The sequence below is a fragment of the Xyrauchen texanus genome, chromosome 40, assembly GCF_025860055.1.
Source record: "Xyrauchen texanus isolate HMW12.3.18 chromosome 40, RBS_HiC_50CHRs, whole genome shotgun sequence".
In the NCBI taxonomy this organism is placed as follows: Eukaryota; Metazoa; Chordata; class Actinopteri; order Cypriniformes; family Catostomidae; genus Xyrauchen; species Xyrauchen texanus.
In genome coordinates, this window is record NC_068315.1 from 19,714,526 (window position 1) to 19,739,160 (window position 24,635).

The window sequence follows — 24,635 nt, forward strand, 5'->3', positions numbered from 1 at the left end:
TATTAGATGTCACCACATTCTTTTTTTCAGTGTAAAAACTATTTGTGGGTGAAAACAGGCTCACATACCATGTTCACTGAACATTTTTTTCAGGTTACCTAAAATGTGCTTCATGTGGTAGCATTTACTGTACATACACTGGTTTTATTAAAGTCAAAAATATTATTTAACCTCACTGAATCAACCTGACTACATTAGATTGTTTCTGTTAGATCAGGTACAAATAGCTTCTAAAGGCAACAATTTAAAAAATTTTACAGGGAAAATATTACCTTAAAAATGTCCTTCATGTGATTACATCTAAATGAGCTGGTGATATTTAAGTCAGAACTATTACAAAAAATTCCAATAACAATTACAGGTTACCACTTTTTACAGTGTAGTTTCCTGAATTTTTATAACTTTCTGGATTCAATTGTATTTCACACTGTTTTAAGAGTGATTATTAAAATGTATTGATAGCGCGTGATTTTTTAATTCAAGTAGTAATTTCTGTTTATGTTTTATATATTTAACAAATCAAAACTGACATTTTCCAAGTACCACCTGGAGCCTGCTCAAATAAACTATATGTATGTTTACCCACAGTTGGGAATCACTGGTTTTGACAGTCATAGCTGCTGCATTTTGACACAAGCTGTGGCCAAAAACTAAATGGAAATGCTCAGTTTTACCATGAATTTAAGATCCAAGCTCATCTCTTTAGTGTGCGTTGGTAAGCCTTAGTTAAGTCTTATAGACAAGCGGAGGAGACTTTTTTGGATCCTGCACAGACTTATTCTCTGTTTTATATGTGCCACATGACCAACCACAGGATGTAATTTGTCTCAGATAGGAAGTCAGCATTACTGGGGCAAACACTCAGTGGGGAACCAGTGGGAGATAAAACTGTACCTCATACTAAATAATAAATATTCATGTCAGTTGTGGATGATGGTTGAGAAATTTGATTTCATTGCAGTGACTCACCATTTGACAGGCACTAGCTCTGCAGACTGAATGGGTTCATAAGGCTTTCAGCTATCAAGACTTTCCAACCAGTGGACTGATGGGCGTATTGGCCTGTCATATCTCTAAACCAGAAAAACTACAACAATGACGAGTAACGTCTAGGTTACTGTTGTAATCCCTGTTCCCTTATGGAGGGAACAAGTTGCTGTGTCGATTGAAGCGACACTAGGGGGTCCTTCTTGAAGGCCTCGGTTACATTTGAACTTGAGAATAGGCCAATGAAAAATTGGCAGACAGAATTTGCATGTCCCTCCATAAAAGGAGGGAATCGTGCATCTGTCTAGTCAGGTTTTGCACTGAGGAGCCAAGAATAAGGTTTGTTACCTTATTCATTACCTTATACTTGTTTGTTACCTTATACCACTGTCCGATACAGTGGCTCGGTACAGTGTCGTGGCAGGGGGACACAAAGTCTCATTCCCTCCATCAGGGAACAGGGGTTACAACAGTAACCTAGACGTTCCCCTTCTGTCGCTCACTCGACATTGTGTCGATTGAAGCGACACTAAGGGTCCCTATTCAATCACGCCATGCGTTGAACCGTGTATGTCAACTGCTGATGCAGGTGTGGGCAGGAACACCTGCAGGTGCGGGCAGGCAGACTGCACGTACCCTTCCCCGACGCCCCATAAAAATTCTCGCATAGAGTGTAAAAGCAGCTGGGGGCATTTAACGCTATAACACGCATCGGGGAAGGTGTTCCTATTCTTTCAGGTGGAAAAGACCCCACGGAGACCACATCCTGCCCAGGCTTGGGGGGAGGATAAATGTGGCGAATACGTCACATGGGTTTTCAGGCCACACGTGGAAGTGGTGCCTGGTGGTAGGTCCTACCTAGCGAGGGAGGAGTTACTACAAACACAGTGACCGGGGAAGAGGGGACTGCCCAAGGGAGACGCAGGTCCACACCGTACCGTGGAAAATACAGCACAAGGTGTAATCGTGATGACCGTTACCTGTGGAGCACCCATTCCAGTACAGAGTAGTTAGTAACCGTAGTGGGACTGGTCGGGAATTACTCCACTGAATTTGTGAACCAGAGGGCTAGGGAGGAAAGACATCCAGGGAGCGCATGTTTAGTGGACTCTCCTTGGAGAAAGAGTGCACGTGATTGCCTCAGTGGAGGGGAAGGGCGCTATGTGCAAGCGGAAACACCTGGTCAGCCGTTACCGAGTTCTACGTGCTCGGACCTGAGAAAATACGGGATGAGACCAACTCAACCTTGAGATTGTGGAATCTCGTAAAGATATTGGGTGTTGCCCACAGCAAACAAAGAGCTGCTCAGAACATCTTAAGCTCTGTGTGCGGTCCACATAGTTACGCATAGCACACACTGGACACAGCAACGATAAGGCTGGGTCTGCCTCCTCCTGGGGCAGCTTAACTTGCAGGTTCACTACCTCTGAGGGAGTCGTAGGAACCTTGCGCACGTAGCCCGGTCAAGGTCTTTGGATAACATGACCATCTGCTGGACCGGACTCCAAGCAAGTGTCGCTGACAGAGATCGCTCTCAGGTCCCCAACCCTCTTGATGGAAGTGAGCGCAATCAGGAGGGCCGTCTTCGAGGAGAGGGCTCTAAGCTCGACTGACTCTAGCAACTCAAATGGGGGGGGTCTCTGAAGAGATCCCCCTTCGAGCTGTGAGGGTAACAGGCATGGCCTGGGAGGGATCACCTGATGATCAGGTTGTGCTTCCCTATGGACTAGTCATCCACTGCATTGTGGTGAGCCGACATGGTGGCTACATAGACCTTCAAGGTGGAGTGGGACATCCTCCCCTCCAGGCTCTACTGCAGAAATGAGAGCACTGACCCGACTGCGTATCTCTGCAGGTCTTCAGATCAGGAAGAACACCAATCCACGAACAAGTGCCACTTCGGGGCATAAAGCTGCCTGGTAGAGGTATTGGCACAGCCCCCGGGGCCAGCTGTGTGCCAGCGCATCTGTTCCGAGGGAAGCATCCATTAGAGAGTACAAGAGCGGGCAGTGGGAGGTCTCTTGGGAAGCAAACCGGTCCACCTGTGCTTTGGTGGAGACTCCACTCTCTGCTGAGTGTGCCCTTTCGCGACAGTGTGTCGGCTGCCGTGTTGAGGCTGCCCAGGATATGATTGGCATGCTGCGACTTGAGGAGGAGGAGGAGGAGATGGCGGGTGAGTTGTGACATGTGACGAGAGCGTGCACCACCTTAGCGATTTATATACGCCACCGTCGTGATGCTGTCTGAACAGATCAAGATGTGCTTGCCCTGGATCAGCAGGAGAGACCTCCGCAGGGCAAGAAGTACAGCCAACAACTCTAGGCAGTTGTTGTGGCAATGTAGGCGGGGTCCTGTCCAGGAGCCAGTGGCTGCCTGCCCATTGCCCATCCCTCCCGTCCCTCCACCAGGGGATGGAGTGGTCCAGAAACCACCTCCATAGCGGCCATCTCGCTCCTTAGTTTAATCAACGCTTGGGAGCCTTCTGGGTCCCGGTAGTGGTTAGTGAGATGGGGCATCAGCTTCCAGTGGGGAGCTCTACATTGGGGCTAAGAGCTGGGCCCAGGTTGAAGCAGAGCTGCCTGTTGTTTAGAAGCTGCAGGGGGACGTCCTCAGCAAACAGACAGAGCATGGCTTGCTCTGGAATGGCGGCAATGCATGATGTGGGAAATGGCCTCCATCTGCTTCCTCACTGCTGAAGACTGCTGGGCAAAGTCTTCAACAGTTTCGCTGAATAAGCCGAACTGGGAGACGAGGCCGTTGAAAAAGTGGGCTTTTTCGGGGTCCCGCATCTCGACCAGGTTCAGCCACAGATGTCATTCCTGGACCATGAGTGTGGGCGTTGCCTGTAAGAGTGCCGGAGCTATGACCTACGTAGCACGGGGGTATGGTTGGTTGTCGAGCACAGTTCCTGCAGCACATCAGGATCAGGACTACCCAAGTGCAGATCTTTAAGTGCCTTGGCCTGGTAGACTTGCATGCGTCGAGGATAGTGAGAGCGGAGGAGCGAGGAAGCCGGTTTCGGGCAGTAAAAGGTGCCCTGTACAGCTTCGTCAACTCGTCATGCACCTCCGGGTTCCAATCCAGCACCACGCTCACGGCGGCCCGGGCAAGAATAGCGGACATCTGTGCATCAGGCTCAGACTGGACGAACAGAACCAAAGGTGGCACTCTTATATTCTCTTTAAGAGGAAAATATACTTTTACAGGTCTATTTGTTCTGTAAGGAAATGCTGTTGAAGTGCTCAGGCGTGCAGAGAAGGGAGAAAGCCGCTGGTAATGTGCCGTAGGATCCAACAGCAAAGATAAGAGGTAACCGAGGCTCTCAAGAGAGACCCCTAGTGTCACTACATTGACACAACATTGAGTGAGTGACAGAATGGGAACTAGTTTTCTTTCAATTGGACCGTTGCGACCAACTCAATTGCTGAGATCTAAATCTAAAAATAAGAAAATATGCATATATATGAGAAACAAGAAATCATGGCAGTTCTTGAAAAAGAAAACTATCAAAGATGGTTATGTGGGACAGTGTGATAGAGGTGTGCCATATTTGTTTAATTATAAAAAGTGTACTGTGGCAGAAAAAAGATTGGGAAACACTGGTCTATGGGGTTATCACTCTTCCAGTGTAGCCTCGGCTACCAGCCCCCTCTGTTCCCTGCCCAAGAGCCCAATGCTCAGGTCCCATCCATCCATCCATGCATTTTTGCAGTGGTGTTGACACACCTGAAAAGCCACCAGAGAAGCCTTGTAATGGACTTGTGCTTGGGTAAAGAGGTCAGTGTACTGACACCGGTCTAAGCCCCAGCTTATGTGTGCATGCAAAAGGTTTGGTTGTCCGTCCAGGACATCCCACTCCATCTACCCTCACGTAAGCTGGGCCCCAAGTTTTTCGGACCATTTCCCATCGCCAAGGTCATTAGTCCGGTGGTGGTCTGCCTCAAATTACCTCCTCACCTTCGTCATATCCACCCTGTTTTCCATGTTTCAAAAATCAAACCCCTTTTAAATTCCAATTTACACCCTGTCACTCCTGATGAAAAATGTAATTTGTATATAACAAATATTTCCAGGGTTGACTGCCATGATGAAAAAACATTGAAACATTTTGACCAGTATGGCTCACACAATGACAAAAAAACATAATTTTGGTGGCACTGGCCAATTTACTGACACAATAACTAAGCTTTGAAGCATGAATTAAATGTTTAGGGTGAGTTACAACATTTTGCAGACATGTAATCGAGTTGTGATGTCCCATTAAACAGTTGTGACAATTGCACTTACAGTTTAGAGAATGTTAACTGTTTAAAAAAATTTGCCAAAGCGATTGAGAAAAACTGTAACATTATATGGATGAAATAAACATACTTTTACTTTGCATTACTTAGTAGTACAAGCAAAACAAACAATAGCATTTGTCATGTAAATATCTTCAATGGCCCAAGTTTAACTGAGAACAAGAAAGATACTCTTACGTGCATGCTTAAAATTTGTATACACTAGTACAAACAAAGAATTTGTTTCTACAGTAAATCGAAGCATCTTAACATGGTAAATTATTTGTAATTTGATCATTAGACAATCTTAAATAAATTATAGAGAAATCATATAACAATCAGATGAACCTTTACCACTGAGATTTCAGGATCAGTTTTGTTTATCTTTAATAAATATTACATGTTTACAAAGACACTGCACACAAATAGTATTTACACTATTGTTTTAAAGTTAGAATCTGCCATGTTGTGATATACAGTACTAATGCAAAATGTCTGTAAACAAAATTAATTGCATTTTCCACTCATAGATAAGAACATGTAGCAATACTGGAATATGAAAAGAAATCATAGCCCTTGAATCTGATTAGTTTCTCAGTATTCAGCATAATCATAATTAATCATAACCTCATAACAATCAGATTTATCACAGGCTCCATCTGTTAATCACAGTCAATACCATTTCCCAACCTCATTTCTGTCATTAATTGAAATTAGGCTATGCGCATAATTGGGAGATTTCTGACTTGAGTATAAAGCAGTCAGTGAGCACTTAATATCTGTGATGAAGTTTGGATTTTTAACTCAAGACATTGCTTGTGCTTACGGTATACCTGCCTATATGTGAAGTGATCCTAACTTAACTAATCTAATTTTTGGAATGATATGCATGCATTAGTTGATTGATTGTGGTGATAAATAGGGCAAAAAAGAAGGATAAAAGGGCAATCATGACCACCTGAGGGGAGAGAGAGCAACACACCCAGCACTCTTGTGTTTGTGATTGTTGTGCTGGAAAGCAAACATTTGTGTAGAATGCTGAAAATCATTGTAATTAAAAGATTTATGTCAACTGTTTACCTGGCCTCCTTCACAAGAGAGCTAAAGAACCAGTCACAGTGGTGGAGCCCTGAAATTAGGAGGAAGAAAAGCCATCATGGAGTCACGATATCCACCAAGCCCAAAATCAGGCTCTGCTTGAGCTATGCCTGGAACAGGAGCAGCGGTTCCAGGTGCTGTTCCAGGCTCAAGCAGAGGACTATGGAGCTTTGTACACCAGGAGGTGTCTTCCTATGGCTGTACCACACGTCACATTGACGAAGATGGGACCTCAAGACGACCCGGAGGCATTCCTCGAGTGGACAGCAGGAGCATGGAACTGCACTCATTGAACGGCCCGCCTCGTGCCGTTGTTGTCTGGGGAAGCCCAACTCGTGGCTCATCAGCTACCTGCGTCCAACCTCCTGGTGTATGAAAATCTGAATAAAGACATCCTGCAACAGGTTGGCTGAAGCCCAGAGCAACAACTCAAACACTTCTGCTCACTGATGCCTTGCGAGCTCAGCCCCCCATTCGTATTTGCTCTGCAGCTCTGTGACACCTGCCGAAGGTGGCTGATGGCTGAAGAACACAACGCAGAGGGAGTGCTCGATCTGGTGGCACTGCAGCAGTTCATTGCCTGGCTCCCAAAAGGAATGGCAGAGTGGGTCCAGTGCCAATGCCTGGGGGTGCTGGTTGAGGTGGTCCAGCTAGCTGAGGAGCATATGGTGGTGTATTTTGAGGCCGGCAAGACCTCTTGTTATGTCTTTCTTGCTCTCCCTCCTCCCTCCACCTCGCCTTGCTATCATCTTGTTCCTGTTCTGTGGAAACAGGGAATTCCGACCCCAAAACCGGTTCCCCAGTCCCGTGGGCCGTTCCTCCACCCTGGTCACACAGTTGTAGGCGTGAATTCTGGGTCGGTCTGTTGGAGCTGCAGGGAACCTGCAAGTGAAAGCTGCACTCTGCAGCTGGCCATTATTGCACTCTCCTGATTTCTCCCTCCCTTTTATCTGGAAGGCGGACGCATCAGACAGGGGGTTGGGAGAGGTACTATCACAGATAGTGGAGTGGGAGGAGTGTCCTGTGCTGTACATTAAGTCACAAGCTACTGCTTAGAGAGACTAAGTACAGCACCATCGAGAAGGAGTGTTTGGCCATCAAGTGGGTGGTACTCACCCTCCTGTAATATCTGTTAGGACGTGTTTTTACCCTATGTTTGGACCATTTTTCCCTCCGCTTGCTCCATCGCATGAAAGATACAGTGCATGGATCACGCAATTGTTCACAGGCCAGTGGAACAGATGGCTGTTGCAGGTTTCCTCTGCAGAAATGGGGGTGGGGGTATATGGTGATGGGGCCTTAGCCAAGCTTTGCAAAGAGCAAGGCCGGGACAGGCAGAACGGTAAGGATTGACACCTGTGGGAAATCAACTCTAACAGCTGTTTTGCATATGCAGTAAGAGTGGAGAGGGAGAAAAGGGCAATCAAAATTTGTGACACACGCAGCAATCTTGTGTGTGTGTGTGATTGTTATGCTGAAAAGCATTGTCAATAAAAGATTTATGTTGAAATGAGAGCTAAAGCACATGTCACACTAATGTATCAATTCATCTATTGATTTATTGATTAACAAAGAACACAAATGATTGGTTTTCCTTCATTGATGTGTTACCCTGCTATCTAAAGACATAACTCTTCCAAGAGAACTTAACATAAAATAAAAAATTAAAACCTTAAAAAAGCATCTGCTAAATCTTCCATTTTCTATTACTTGTTTGCCCTTAATTTATATAATTTAATCAGGGTTAGGGTTAGTTAGGTTTAGGGTTGAATATTTTAATGAGATAAGAATGTACAGTACATTAATCACATTAGAGCTAAAAATGTGTAATGTGATGGGTTAACCCAACAATCAAGTTAATGTAGTTTATATACTGTGGGCCAGATAAGCCATATGGATTAATATTGATCCAAGGATTTTCAGGCTTAGCATTCTCCAAAAGTTGCTTTATTAACTTTTTTACTCATTCATATCAAAGTAGAAGCTATGGTAAAAATCCATGGCTTCTCTGGTTAATGCAAGGCTCAGTCTGGTACCTCAGCATGCAAATCCAATCAATCACCCAGTCTGCAAATACACTCTGCCTATACTGAACAGGCCGTGCTGATTTGGTTAACTGGGTCACTAGCACCCTCAATCATAATTCACTGAGCAGGACTTTGATTTCTGGCAGCTCAACAAGGCCCCCAAAGAAACAGGCTCATTCAATCGCAGACTGATTTCAGGCACCTGTTCAGAGGTAAATACGTGCACCTGAGGATTGGATTAGCTGACTTATTCTTGCTCAAAGTGCCTGAATCGAATCAATCAGAGGCCTTCCTCTTCCTTAAATCAATTTGGGACTTCCTCAGAATAGCCAGAGATGAAAGATTTGCTGCCTATTTCTTTGGCTTTTTCTTACAAAACAAAAAGCCACAAAATGGCCTTGGATATTCATTTAACTTTATAATTTGGTAAGAGAGTGTGTGGTATGAGTTATTTAAAGGGGTTTCAGTAGATACTTTATTTATTCTCAAGCTTCTCTTTATTTCAGATTTAATGCATGATTTAAAAAAGTGAAAAATGAAAATAAATCAGCAAAGGTAATATGCCATGATGCAAAAACATGCAACTGTGGCTCTGTTTACTGCTCAGCATAGCATGCACACACACACACACAAAATACAACAGAATAACTGAGATGCATGGACCAGATAAACATTTTCACTAGGCAATGAGGCTGACAGGATCCATCCTAGACTAGAGTTATTCCACATGATCACTCAGAGTGTAGGAGGGGGTCAAGTTCTTTGGGCTGATATTTCCAGGTTTACGCATTGCTGAATTAACTCAATTGGATACAACACAGTTCATCGATCTGTTTACGAAACTCTCACAATGCAACATTCTGTTAACATCAAAGACAGAGATGGGAGGGGAAAAAAGGGTGAGGAGAATGAGGACAGAAAAAGCTTGTTTTATTCCAGTTCTATTACTCCATTTTAAAGTTCATCTTCACTGCAAGTCCTACCACTCCATTATATCATGATGTAGCAACAGAAACATTGTCTCCAACATACTGTTGAATAAATCAGAAAATAAATAATGCTAAATATTAACCGAACACATAGTCTTTAACCAGCTACTTCTTGGCACAATGTACTATATCATTTGCATACATATACTGGCAATGGTATAAATATATATATATATATATACTTATATGATCACATTTTTCTGAATAAAAATAAATAGTATCTTCCGTATGACACATTGTGAAAGCAAAAGAGCAAAAATACAATTATGCCATCACTTACTCACCCTCATTTGTAGTTCCAAACATGTGTGACTTTCTTTCTTCCATGGAATGCAAAAGGAGATTTGAGCAGAATGCAATGAAAGTGAATGTTGACTGAGGCTATTAGTTCCTAATATTCTGCCCAATATTTTAAAAAACAGCAGAGGCTACTTGCGAAGTCAAATAGTGATAGATGCCATTTACACACACAAAGTGTAAATAGCAACCAAAAATATCAGTGGTAGATACTATTTGCACCCCTAATTAAATACTAACAAACAGAATAGGGGCAACACTACAGCTCGTTTATTGTGTTTATTTAGAGTCCCACAGACACCCCACACCAAACCAAACCCTAACCTTACCTTGTAGAAATTAACCATAGTTTTACAACAGTAACCATAGTTTCACCAAAGCAGTTTGTAACAAATCATAGTAACAACAAAATTAAACATGGTTACTATATTAACACCATATTACTCTAGTAACACCATGGTTAATTGCACTAAAACTATGGTTTCCACCAAAAAAAAAAAAAAAAAACATAGTTCTACAAGATTACTATAATAAAACCATAGTTAATTTTACCTGGAACAGAACTATCTCTAAACTCCCCGACCTTCACAGTGAACAAATCAAATTTTGGGTCAAATATATCCCTTTAAATGTGGCAGCAACTGAGCTGCAGATACACCTACTGATGTGAAGAAACATTTGACAAGTATTTCAACATGCTTTTATGCATTTGAGAGTACACATAAGAAAGTAACACCAAATGTTACACAAAAAGGAGACCAAGGATCAAGGACTTTCAGACACAAATGTGCCCGAGACTCTATGTTCTTTTAACAGTGTTGCTCATGGCATGACAATGCTACCTCGTGGCACTCTGCATGAAATAATTAGCATATGTGGCCACCTCTTCTGACTCCAGATTCAAACATGTTTTAGCATTTGTTTTTAGCTGCTTGACCAAGGTAATTTATAATGTGAAAACGAAAGGCACAGCCTCAAACCAGTTGCCACTATTGTCTTTTCCACCATCTTTTAAAATACAGTTCCTGTCATCAAATCAATATTTGCACCTGACCCATTTATGGTATCTTATTTTAGTTAAGAGCAACACCTTGTGATTCATACTCCACGCCAGCCCTTTAATATCTGGGATCGATAATGCAATGTTTTTCATTTCACTTTTGTCATGTCTTTCTATAACCATTCTCTCTTTATACTTTATTAGATCTTATTACAATAAACAATTTCTTGTTTGATCTGAATATTTTCTTATGCCAACTCTTGTCATTTCTTTGTCATTGACAGAACACAAACACATTGTAACATTGGATATAAATATTGGTGAACAATTCAAAGTATTCCTGGCCTCACAGTCAGTGGATGGTGCCTCTGGTGCCCAGTCATAGCATCACATGCTCACCCCTATTGTGCCTCCAGTCTATTTGGGGCAGTGTGGAGAGTCCTTTTATGATGACAATCACTTTTGGCTCTCTGCTGCTCTCTTCAAAGGATACTCAGCCCCTCACACAGTCACTTCCGTCTTACTGTTGGTTACAAAGTAGGGTTGCGTGGGAAGGTAATGATGACTGCGGGCAGTGTGTAGCTCATTTACCTGCTCCACTGTGCACAGCTTCCTGGGGCCGTAGGTTTTGCGTCGACCCACAGTCTCTGTGGCCTCCCAGCTCCTCAGAATGCCTGGGTTTGCAATAGTATTGGAGCTATAGGCCATTGCGGGATGGGACACATTGCCTTTACTGCTCTTGGGCTTCTGTCCATTTTGTTTGAGGCATGGGACCTCTGTGACGTAGGAAGCTGTGGGCTCCACATGCTCCATTCTTACTGAATGAAGGGGCAGGCTTCCCTTAGCCGCCAACTCAACCAAGTGGCGGTGTTGCTTGTTGAGGAAGTCACCATTGGCTTTGGCCGCTGACAGCAAGATAGAGAGGAAGAACGAATTAGTTGCAAACATGGGAGATTGTGTTTGTGTAAAAAACGTCATACATAAGGGGTCATGTCATGGGGTTATCAAAGGAGCTTGATGTAAAATGAAAACATACTGTAACTTTTAGAACTTCCTCTGAAGTCAAAAAGAGCATTTATTGAAACTGAGCAGCACAATAGACTCATTCTGAACTACTGCAACCTGAATGAATGATTATTGTGGGATTATCAGAAAAACAGCCGGCCCAGTCATGATGAGGTAACTGGAAGAGAGAAGAATTGCATTTTAGCATAGATTGCTTTGTGATCCTCTCACGATGTAATGCACATTTTGCTGGTATTCGCTGTTATTGGAGTTAAAAAAATTTTTGGACCAGAAAGAAAACCTGTTAACCAGTGTGTTCCTTATTTCACATGCAAAGCAAAAAGAAAAAGAGTGACCACAGAGAGGGTGGAAAATGGTCATGATAACTAAAATATGATAATAATAAAAAATTATCTACTAACATTAGTAAAACTCAAGGAAAAAAACAATTCAAGATTAATGATATGACCAAGTGGTGGGGATTTTGATTCATCCCAATGATTTGAGTCTTTTGAATCTGTTCACCAAAAAGATTTGTTCAGATGTCATTTGATGGTCATGTTCATAACACCTCCAGGCTGCTTGTGGAAAGATATTTCCTATGGATTCATATGAATAGGGATATCTTGAATAGGGAAAGACTGGAATCTCCAAAATGGTTGGTCAAGTTTACGATAAAATATTTCAAATCAGCAATAAAAACAAATTAGTATCATAGTTGTGTATCAATAGATTACTGGCTGGTCCAGCTAATGCACATTGTCATTTTAAACTGACAGGCAACGTCTTTGCCAAAAAAAGACAAACAAAAAAACTCATTTAACCAACCTAGTCTTATAAAATGAACGTTACTATGACATAATTTTTAGTACTCTTATGTGCTGAATTCTACGTTTCATCACAGTTTCCTGGTGAAATGAACACTATGCTACACCTAATGTTCAAGCCAAATCTACGCCCTTACACACTGCTATGTTATGATATCAAAACAATTTTTCTGTAATTCATAATCATATTTAAAAAAATGATACATTTGAATGCTTCTGCTTTTTAACACTTCAGCAAAAGTTCATCAGATAGAGTGTTGGACTTTGAACTCGGAAGACCGTGGAAAACCAAGCACCCAAGCTGACACGTGAGATGGAAGTGTCATACAAGTGACACAAAATGAAATGTGGTTGCTTCAGAAAATGTGCTGCGATAGTGCTTTTGGACACTATTGGTTAGGTTTAGTCATTGTTTAAGGGTGTCTACCTTTCATTTTAGATCACTATTGGCTTGGTGCAGGTTAAGTTGTAGGTTAGGGAGGTACATTTTACTCTGCAGCCAAACATGTAACAAGGCACGTAATTTCGTTTTGCAAAAATGTTGCCACGATCGTGTAATGTTCATGAGACCAGACTGCTTTTAACTGTATGGTGGGACTAGAGCCGCCATATTCAGTGTTACGATGTCTCCCATTCATAAGTATACCAGTGACCCCTCTCACCGTATATTCTTGACAGGCAGTAAAGCCACCAAAGCAGTCACATGCTTTAAACTAGAGTTCATTGGCTATGAAATGGAGACATGAACAAGAAATATGAGTCAGTGTATGGAAGTGAACAAGAACAATTTGTTCACTTAAAAGATTTTGTTCATAAACACAGATTTGTTCACAAACAAAATGCCAGATATATAAGGAACATTTGCATATAATATTCTAAAACCAGCCAACAATGGCCAATGCTACAAAGCACAATAGTTTAGTCAGTTTCCCTCCTTTGCTACTGAAATAGCATTTAGTCTAACTGAATGCATGAATTTAGAGTGAAAGCAGTGAAGGTTTTTAATCTGTTGGTAGTGCAAGGTTGGCCTGTTGTGTTCCACAAGGTGTTGTGTCCCTTTACCAAGTGATTTATGTTCAAACAGAAATCATTACTCTTAGAATACTGGGAATCCTAGTGTGAGTTTCTGAGTCTGCTTTTAATGGTTGGTTGCTTTGACGACCTTCAAGATAAACTTTTCACGCTTGAAATGAGTTTGGTCTGCGGTGTGATGATAAATCTTATTTATCGCTCATCTGCCCCTGTGGGAGGGGAGTGAGACATGGTGCGTGTCAGACATTTTTCCACTGGTGCACAACCAGTGGATATCAGATGCACTGAAAATAACAACAGACAGGTGAATCAATTACATTGCTCAACAGTGCATATATTCAAAAGCCATAATCAAGATGAAACCTAGGTTTTGTTACTACTGCCCCTAGACACAGGTAAATATCTATCAGCTTGCAACACTGTGACTCCACACATGAAGTTAGTTCCATCTGTATCTCAAAGGGATGGGGATGTGGGTTTTGTTGGGAGGATATTCTGGTGAAGGCCTTTATTAGTTAGCTCCACTTCTCTATGTCTGGTAGAAATCCAATTCTGTGACCTTAGAGAAGTATTTGGGGACTGAGAGAGTAGTATTGATTGGCAAAATTGGAACTTCACAGCTATGGTGAAGAATTCTGGACCTATGGGAATTTTCATAGGAGAGGCAATTACATAAAGAAAAAAATAACTGCGATGCCAGATGGTCAGTTTTTCTCTGCTCAATAATCTCATTGTATGTCATCCATGAGGTGACATTAGAAAGTTATGCATGTGTAATGGTATGTAAATATGTTAAATTACTGCATCTAAACGGTGAATGATGGTATTTGACATGTGGAATAGCGAACTCCCTCAGCAGAGCTAATGAGACATGCTGTGGGTAAGTGGTGCATTTTGAGTGGTCTGGAGAATTATCAGTTAAAAGTACTTAAAAACACATAAATAACTGCTCTATTGTGAATTGCTCTTGTAATGAGCATATTAGGGATCTGTTGACATGTGTTTGGCGTTAAATGTGTTCTTTTATATATTGTGAAACAAAGTTAGTTATTCTGACTTTGTTTCACAAGGCTTGATCCTAATTCCTCCATGTATTTTCTTGTGTTTCATGTAGGACTGATTAATTCTCTGTGCCACAAAACCATTATTTCCATTAATGTATCTCCATTATGCACGTAATGTTGTAAAATTTGATTGATTTAATCTGTTTAATTGATTAATTGCACTATATGTACTGAATTGCCCGTGTTCACCACTAGGTGGGCACGTTTCATTCCACATTGAATTCATTTGAACTGTTCTAGAAAGAATTTAGTGAAAATGCTTATTCTAACTGTCAATTTGCTAAAATTGTACAAAGATCTGATAAGAATTTAATCACTGTATGATCACAAAATTAAAAGATTTAAAAGGATTAAAAAGGAAAAAGAACTGTTTTAATTAAAACAGAGCAGAGCTAATGAGCTAATGCTGTGGGACTGGTTAATTATCTGTGCCACGAAACGTTAGTTACACATGTAACTGTGGTAATGTGAATTCCGGATGACCGCCAGAGGCAGGACTATCGCAGCGCCAGCCAGATAGGGCGAGAGAATATACCAACAAAGTCACATAGTGATGTATGCTGAGCCCTGGGGGTTATAAACCACAGTCGCTCAGCACTCTGCCTCGGTACGCCTTTCTCACGCATTCCGAGTGGCCAAGAACACTGGCGGTCATCCGGAATTCACAGAACCACAGTTACATGAGTAACTAACGTTCTGTTTCATTCCTACTGACTGCCAGAGGCAGTGTAAACACTACTAGATGACCTATACCAACATAGTCATGAGGAATGCCACTGACCTGATGAAAAATTAAGGCCGCTCCTGAAGAACTACAGAACTCACGGCATGATGATCAGCAACCTGGCAAATTGACCTTATAAAACCTGGCAAACATGCATGGAGAAGCCCAGGTAGCGGCAGTGCAGATGTCTGCCAACGAAACTCCTCTAAAAACAGCCCATGAAGATGAGATGGCCCTAGTGGAATGGCAAGTTAGCCCCCAGGGCAATGGTTGCCTTGCTGACTTGTAAGCCAGTATAATAGTTTCCACTATCCAGTTTGACAACCTCTGCTTCGACACTGGAGCACCTTTCTTCACACCACCATAGCAGACAAATAACTGGTCTGACTGTCTAAATTGAGCAGTAGTGTCCACATAACACTTCAAGGCACAAACAGGACACAAATGTTGAGCACTTGAATCAGACGCTGAAGAAGTCTGAAAAGAGGCCAGTAAAATGTGCTAGTTAATGAACTGAGGAAGAAGGACTTTTGGAAGAAAAGAAGGATTGGGTCGTAGGACCACCACAGGGTCATCCGGCAACCAACGCAAGCATAATTCGCTAACAGACAGTGCGTGCAACTCACTGACTCGCAGAAGCAATAGCCAACAAAAAGGCAGTCTTCAAGGTTAACCATTTCAAGTCAATGCTTTGTAAGGGCTCAAACTGGGACGAGCAAAGGAATGCAAGCACAAGTGGCAAATCCCACACGGGAAAGTGAGGATTCTGAGCAGGCTTAAGACAGCGTGCACCCTTCAGAAAACTGCAGACAAGATTGTGACATCCAAGAGAAGATCCACCAATTGGAACATGATATACAGAAATCTCAGAGACATACACTTTTTTAACGTGGAAGCTGCTTTGCCCTCCTCCAGTAAATGTTGAAGAAAGCTTAAGATGCTCGGAATGTCTCAGGATTGAGCCCCTCCTTCTCACACCATGCAGAAAAAAATCCTCCAACAGGCAGCAGAAATCTGTCGTGTGGAAGAAGCCCTAGCACTGGAGATTGTTTGAATAACCACAGGATTACAATGTTCCAGAGAAGGATTTAACCCAATGGCCAGACCCAAAGCTGCAGGTGAGCTGGATCCGGGTGCCAGATGCTGGCCTCCAGCTGGGAGAGGAGGTCCTTCCTGGGGGGAAGCTTCCATAGATTGTCTGACAGAAGTCTTAGCAACAAAGGAAACCATGGTCTGGCTGGCCATCGCGGTGCCACGAGTAGCACTCTGTGCTTGCACAGGGAGATCCTGTGTAACGCCTCCCATAACAGAGGGATAGGTGGGAATGCATATAGTAGGTAGTTTGGTCAATCGTGAGACCCTGGCCCAAGGGGCTGGACACTTCTCTCATTGTGAACCATAGATGACAGTGAGTGGTCATCTCCGAAGCAAAAAGATCCACCTCTGCTCTTCCAAATCATAGCCAGATCTCCTGCACAACATCTGGATGAAGTCTCCATTCTCCTGGATGTACTCGATCATTGGAAAGAGCATCCGCTGTCTGGTTGCATGCTCCTGAAACATGAGCTGCCATCAGTGAAGCGAGTCAATGCTGGCAGCATGTCAGGATCTTGTGAGTAAGCTGTAGGGACCTGCAGGATTTCATGCCGCCCTGGTGGTTAAGATGGAACACTGTTGAGGTATTGTCAGACTGAACGAGAACATGGCGGCCTGCCAGAACTGGCATGAAATACTTTAAAGCTGTGAACACTGCACGTAGTTCCAGCAGGTTGATATGTTCTGTGGCCTGGGTCGGTGTCCAGCACCTGCAAATACCCCTATGAGTTCCATGTTGCCCCCCAGCCTGTGAGGGAAGCATCGGTCGTGACCAACTCCCGTCGAGATGGAACAACATCCAGGGGTACTCCTGTCTTCAGCAACACTACCTGCCTCCACCACCTCAACACACGTAAGCAACGGTGAGAATTTACAATAAGTCGATGGCGATGTCTGGTGGGATCTAGTTGCAAACGGTTGTTCGACAACTGAAGTGGCCTGAGGTGGAGTAAACCCAGGGGAATCACCACTTTAGCAGTAGTTAACATCCCTATTAGTCGTAGGACTACCTGGTAGTACAAAGACACACCCGGGCGAAAGCGAGCCAAGAGTTGTAGAATGTTCTTCACACATTCTTGAGACAGGGAGGCAGACATTAGGTGGGAATTCAGGGTTATTCCTATGAACGTAGTGATCTGTTATGGACTCAGACAGCTCTTTTTCTTGTTCACAGAAAAACCCAACTTCTGCACATGTCTCAAAAGCAGTCTGGAGTTTTGCACAGTCTGCTGTTTTGTGGGAGCACAAAGAAGCCAGTCGTCCAGGTAAGGCATAATACGCATACCTCTCATCCAAAGTGGAGACAGCGCTCACACACCTTGTAAACACACGAGGAGCAAGGGAAAGACCGAAAGGTAGAACCTTGAACTGGTAGGCTTGATTCAGGTAACTGAAACACAGAAACTTTCTGTGATGAATAGCAATTGGGATGTGAAAGTATGCATCTTTCAGGTCAACACTTACAAACCAATTGTCTGCTGCCACAGACCAAAGAACGACGGCTGTGCGCAGCATTCGAAAAGGAAGGACTTTCAGGAACAAATTCAGATGCCTCAAATCGAGAATTGGGCAGAAACCACTGTCCTTCTTTGGAACAAGGACATATGTTGAATAGAACCCCTCTCCCTGAATGAGGGGATAAACTTTTTCTATGGCTCCCTTCTGTAACAGTGAACGAATTTTCAGAGAGAGGGCCATTGAACAAACTGCATCTTTGACAACCATAGGAACGATTCTTGAAAATCTTTGAGGCCGGCGTCAAAACTGTAGAGTATATCCCCTGCTCAGATTCGTCAAAACCCAAGGGTCTGCTGTGTTGGTCCACCAGTACTCTATCTGTTTAATTGAAACACGATTGACTGCCAGCCTGAGTGTCTCAGGCTTTATGTGTGCGACTTTTAGTGGTCGCGGGGGGCCGCTGACGGTGTCCTCCTGGCAAATATCGATGATGTGGCCGAAAAACTCTAGCATTCTCAGTAACACAAGGGCTTTGAGGGGGCTGTGACTGAGGTGTAGCGTGCTGGTGGAATAGCGATGTCGGGTCTGAGCTGCTGGCATCCTAAAGATAGGGTTGCGCTGTACCTGCGTCAGTTGACGAGTGGCCTCAGGCAACTTTACCCTCTTTTTCAACAGTTCTGGAACATTAGGACCAAAAAGATGTCCGGGAATGAATGGAAGATCTCTCAAGGTTTTCTTACAGTCCTCAGGTAGCCGTGCTTGGGCAAGCCACACTTGGTGGCAGGCTGCCAGAAGCGTGGCTGCAAGACTACCCAGCTCACGGGTTACATGGCCCATTGCCCAAAGGAGCTGTTTGCAGAAACTGTGAAATTGGGGGATCAACATTTGCTGGTTCTAGCGTACTGGTAGCAGCAAGAAGTAACTGATAGATTGTGTTTTCTGCACGAGTTATGTAGGCAAAAGACTTGTATGCCTTTTTTAGTAATGAATCTGTGCGACCACATTGCGCACTGGGACATCGCACATTCATCACCTCGTCAGGAGACACCACCAAAGCTGCAACAGGCTGCTCTATTTCTGGAGCAAGACTCACCCCGATGGAATCTGCTTCAGCTATAGAGGCTAACATCGGAGCAAACTTTGAGCGCCATTTAGGCAGACCAGAACCTGTGAGGGCATTTGAAAATTCAGCCACAATATCTTTACATGGTGGCATGGCAAAAGTTCCAGCTGTGGCCTGCCTGAAAAAGACATTGGTTTGGGCAGATTGGACAGGTGACTCATCAAGTCTTAGACGAGCAAGTGCCATTTGAAGCACAGCCAAAGTATCATCAGAAGAGGGCTGGGCCTGTCCAGATGACTGAACTGACCCCCCACTAGACCCTTCCGCTGCTGGAAAGCCAGTGAAAAAATCCTGAGGTGATGGTTGTGCCGCAACATCCACAGCATTCCCATGATCATGAAAAAAAGAATCAGAAGCAATACTAGAAAGCACATCCAAGTCAGAGTGTTATCTTCACAGGTGTAGCAGATGTGACAGGCTGAAGCGAGTGAAGCAGGCTTTTCAGCTCCACCATCTCTGAAGACAGAACAGAAACAGTCTTAGAAAGTGAATTTTCCTCGACACGCGAATGTTCATCACTTTGCGATGTGGCCCCCCTCTTAGATGGGAGGGGAGCGCCAGCTGCCGCAGATGCCCTGTGCTTCTGAGTGCGAGAAGGGGCTACGTCCAACTGCCCGAGTTTCACCGTTGAATTGGGGTCTAACTCAGCAAGACGGAGCCGCCGTTCCAACATAGGTAAAAGACTGCAGTGCAGACACGGGTCCGTAAGAGCCTCTCTCAGATGTTGAACACCCAAACACAACGGGCAGATGTCATGACCATCGTCCGGGAGGAGATTATTAGGGCACAGCTTACAAGTCAGTGGGAAACCAGTGGCAATCGATCTATGAGCCATAGTTACTCGCTAATAACACCTTCAGATAGAACCGTAAGGTTTAAGTCAAGCAGAATGATGGTAATGAAGCAGAAGACAGGAAAATAATAATTATATAATTCCTCTGGGTGAACAGACAGGTAATGTCAAGAAATATCTCATGAAAAAAGATAAATAAATATCTAAATATTATCAAGCAATATATCACTTAACCAAAAACAACCTATCTCAACCAGGCGAGAAAGCGAAAGAGGCAGAGTGCTGAGCGACTGTGGTTTATAACCCCCAGGGCTAAGTATACGTCACTATGTGACTTTGTTGGTATATTCTCTCGACCTATCTGGCTGGTGCTGCGATAATCCTGTAGTGTTTACACTGCCTCTGGCGGTCAGTAGGAATGAAACAGAACCATTATTTCCATTTTTGTATCTCCATTATGCAGTAAATAGACCACACTGGCAACACCGTCACACATGCCTGGTAAAGACAGGGAAGAAAGCTTTAGGTGGTTTCACAGTATAAATTACAAGCATCAGTGACATTCTCACTGGCCTTTAGGATGTAGAAACATTAGTAGCATCACCACATTTGAACCACGACGTCACGCAAGTATTTGGTGAGATTAACATAGTCAGAAATTGCTTAGTAATGCAATGTAAAGTGTCTAAAACTACCCTTAACCACGGTAAAATATTTGTACCCCACAGGATTGGCTCTCTGCTCTTGACTGACCTGCCCTCTCACTGCCCACCACTACTGGGTGGGGCTACAGAAGTGATAAATTGATTTAGGCATTTATGTGTTGTTGTAGAGGCGGTCAGATGCAAATGTCTTCCACAATGTGACATCGCAATGTGGATCGCAATTTAGAGAACGAGTAGTTTTGTCAGCTTGATTTCAACAAATGCTCTTTTTGCAGTGAGGAGAAAATATTTAAATTCTGAAAATTACAGTCTTTTTTATTGCACAAGGGCCTCTTATATGTCAAAAGATCAAGAACAGTTTGATTACTCATGTCATGACCTCTTGAATGTTGAATGTGAGGTTACAGGTGTGCATTTATCTGCATTTTACTACAACTTTAAAAGCTCATCCAATCAGAATTTAGAGTCTGAACTGTGCATTTTATTAAATAAAAGTGTTCAACCTGGCTTATAAAACATTAAACTTGCTCTTACAAATGTTTGGTAATCATCTGTACTATTGGGCATAACTGACAGTCTACTTTTTTGCTGGGTTTTGTAAAAAGTTAAAGAGATCATTTTGAAAACTCCCAAGAAAATTTAAGTCAACTGCTATTTCAATTTAGTGCCAGAAATAATACTTTTTTTCTCACTAAAATCTTTTTTTTCTTCTCTAGATATGTTAATAATTTCTAATATATGCTGCAGTAAATCCTATGATCAACAAGTGGAATAATTTATGATGTTAGCACAGGATGTGCTAAAAATTATCTTTTTGAGTTTAAATCCTTCTTACCCACAGCCTTCAGTGAAGCATATTTGTTGAGCTCTTTTCCTGGTTTCTGTTGCTCATAAACATGGGACAGCTGACTGAGGGCTGGATACGGGTGGGATTGCATTATGCTGTTCATCTGGCCGCCATCTGCAACAAAACAAAATATTGTTACAGTTACATCGTTATTTTGTTTAAATGTACAGCTTTGTTTTTTTGTAGTCTCTAATAATATGCCTTGCTTTATTGCTGAATAAATATCACTCAAAAGAGTAATGACAACACAGATATACCCAAGTGAAAATTTTGTTGCTCAGAGGTTGCTCTTTCAAAGCCCAGAGGCTTATTGTAGATCTCAATTACGTTTCATTTCAGCATAACCTTGTCTTAGATGTTTCTCCTAAAATTCCATAAATAATACATAAAAAAGATGTACACAAATGAGATTATTGTTTCATACAGCTCACTTAGGAGAACTCCCTGAGTAGCTTATAAAAGATTTGTAATAATGTAAATGACATTGGAGTAGGTTTGATCTTGGCGGACTAGACCTGCTTTACACACACTGCTGCTGCTTGACTTGAGTCAATACACTATTGCTGCCGCTCTCGGTAATGTGGTGCATTTGAGACAAGAGACATGCTGCTGCTACAGAACAAAATCACTTAACACTCCACATAAAGTAGATCTAGACAAGTGGAGCTGGGGCGGAGGAGGGTAAATGATTTGCAACGCTGTGCAGCTGGACAAGCGTTGAAGCTGTTGTGGTCAGCGCTAGTTTTATATGCTTTGACAGAAGGGTGTAATTGCCTGATAAGTTTACATAGAGGCTTATCAGGAACTGAAGCTCTTGGCCTGCACCATATAGAGTTTCCTAACTGAACTAAGTAGGACATTAAGACCGTGGAACTATAAAATTAATGTGAATAGCTTAGTTCAGCGCAAAAGTCTCATTTGATTTCCACTGAATCTCATTGCTGTCTAGGAGAAACAACTGATATATCAAAAATTAGATTTGTTATTTCTCTTTCCTATGGGCCAGCACTTCAGACAGGAAATGGTCCAGACACCTAGTTTTTTGAACAGAATAAACAAAAAGAATGAGATTGAATAGTTCTGATAATGAGCCAATTGCTGCATGTGTGCGGTTTATGTTACAACCAGGTTTAGTCTCCCTCCTATTGTGTGAAATACCCAGAATAAGCACTACAGTATATAAAAGCAGTGCCATTGATTTCCTCCCTTGTCTCCCTCTGGTTCATAGCGAGGAATTGTCAGTGGTGAATGACGATGAAAGAGGTGTAACCTGTGTGGCAGAGCTGTCAGTGCAGAGCTCCTGTTGTGACTAATTAATCACTTAGCCCTGCAGTAGGGTTGCTGACACACGTCTGTATTGAGCACCATACAATGAGTCATAGTGCTCAACAGTGCCACTGGAAAAACAGTATAGACTACTGTGTACATTAGCGGTTATTAAAGCAGTTTTTACAGTAAGTTCTCAGTAAAGTTTTTGCCAAATTACAACAGATAGGTTTTCTTTGTTTCCAAAATTGTTTCTAATACATCAGGCAATTTATATACCACAGAGACCACAGGCAAACTGTAAATTGAGTGATGAGCACTCCACCAGCTGTAGTTTTCGAAGTGTATGTTTCAAGATTGGTGTAAGGACAAAAACAAAATCAACAAGCTCGTATGGAACTGAAAATATGGAGTAAAAACCTCTTTTCTGAAGAACATTTACATTTTTTGGGGCCACAATGTTTCTGTCAAGCATGCAAGATTTTCATTTTGCACATCACAGATTTTTCTGCCTACTCTTGATATTTTGACAGAAGAAGCCAATCTTTTCTATTATTTTCTAGATATTTTCTAATGCATCAATTGATATAGAGTTGTCTATTTTCAAAATTGAATGACTTCTGGAAAAGAACATTGAAAACCTCTGTGCAAATATGTGAACGCCAATGCTTCTATCTGCACAAAATCAGAAATTGTCCGCAATAGCCTGAGAGAGGCTGGACTGAGGGCTTGTAGGCCTGTTGAAAGGCAGGTCCTACCCAGACATCACTGGCAACAATGTCGCCTATGGGCACAAACCCACCTTCGCTGGACCAGACATGACTGACAAAAAGTGCTCTTCACTGACGAGTCACGGTTTTGTCTCACCAGGGGTGATGGTCGGACTCGTGTTTATCGTCGAGGAATGAGCGTTACACCGAGGCATGTACTATGGAGCGGGATCGATTTGGACGTGGAGGGTCCATCATGGTCTGGGGCCAGATATCCTCCTCCCTCATGTGGTGCCCTTCCTGAAGGCTCATCTTGACATGACCCTTCAACATGAAAATGCCACCAGCCATACTGCTCATTCTGTACGTGATTTCCTGCAAGACAGGAATGTCAGTGTTCAGCCATGGCCAGCGAAGAGCCCGGATCTCTATCCCATTGATAAGGGATAGATCCCATTGGATCGGAGGATGAGGGCTAGGGCCATTCATCCCCAGAAATGTCCGGGAGCTTCCAAGTGTCTTAGTGGAAGATTGGGGTAACATCTCACAGCAAGAACTAGGAAATATGGTGCAGTCCATGAGGAGGAGCAGTACTCAATGCAGCTGATAGCCACACAAGATACTGACTGTTACTTTAGTTTATGTCTTAGATGATGAATCTATTTATGTTCACACAAATATTTACACATGTTAATTTTGTTGAAAATAAAGGCATTTGAAAGTGAGAGGGCATTTCTTTTTTTTTAACTATGTCAAAAGGCAGTTCATAAATCAATGCAAGTATATGTTGCATTCTCAGCATTTACACAAGGGGCACTATAGTGGGTGTTAGCGTGAACTGAACTGTCATCTATTGTTGTATGCTCAGTCTCTTTCAGGCCAACTACTGTCATGGCGGAGCAACAATTTGCAAAGAATCTTGCAGAGAAATTCAGTTGACATGTATTGCTAGCTACAACAGGAATAATAAAACAACCAGTCAACATTTTGACACAAGGACTTAAATCTGTTGCCCCCTCAAGACTGAATGTATAATCAAATGAATAGATTTATATGGAACGTACTGGAGTCTATTTTTTTTTAACCTTTTTTCTTTTTTAAATAAACGTTACCACTCAAAGTTAAAACTGAGTATTTTACCCAAGAAACATTCAAAGTACACTGTGTTACCTAAAAAATGTGCTTCGTGTAGTAATGTATAAATTAACTGTTTTCATTCAAGTCAAAACATTACTTAACATATCTGAATCAACTTGATTACTTTAGGTTAAACCAACATAACTAATATGGGTTAGATCAAGAAGACATAGATATTTAAGGTAACAATTCCAGGTTACCACTTTTTACT

The 24,635-nt window shown here is 42.6% G+C and overlaps 1 protein-coding gene across 1 annotated transcript in view; it reads right to left on the reverse strand.

Annotated features, from left to right (window-relative positions):
* Positions 1 to 7,647: 7,647 nt before the first annotated feature.
* LOC127633672 (protein shisa-9A) overlaps positions 7,648 to 24,635 on the reverse strand; it is a 47,599-nt gene continuing 30,611 nt past the window's right edge. The window contains exons 3-4 of the mRNA XM_052112917.1: positions 21,300 to 21,425; positions 7,648 to 11,583 (exon numbers count right to left, since the gene is read on the reverse strand). Of these exons, the coding sequence (XP_051968877.1) occupies positions 11,180 to 11,583; positions 21,300 to 21,425 (530 nt within the window). The 3' untranslated portion in view covers positions 7,648 to 11,179. The remainder of the gene's footprint in view (positions 11,584 to 21,299; positions 21,426 to 24,635) is intronic.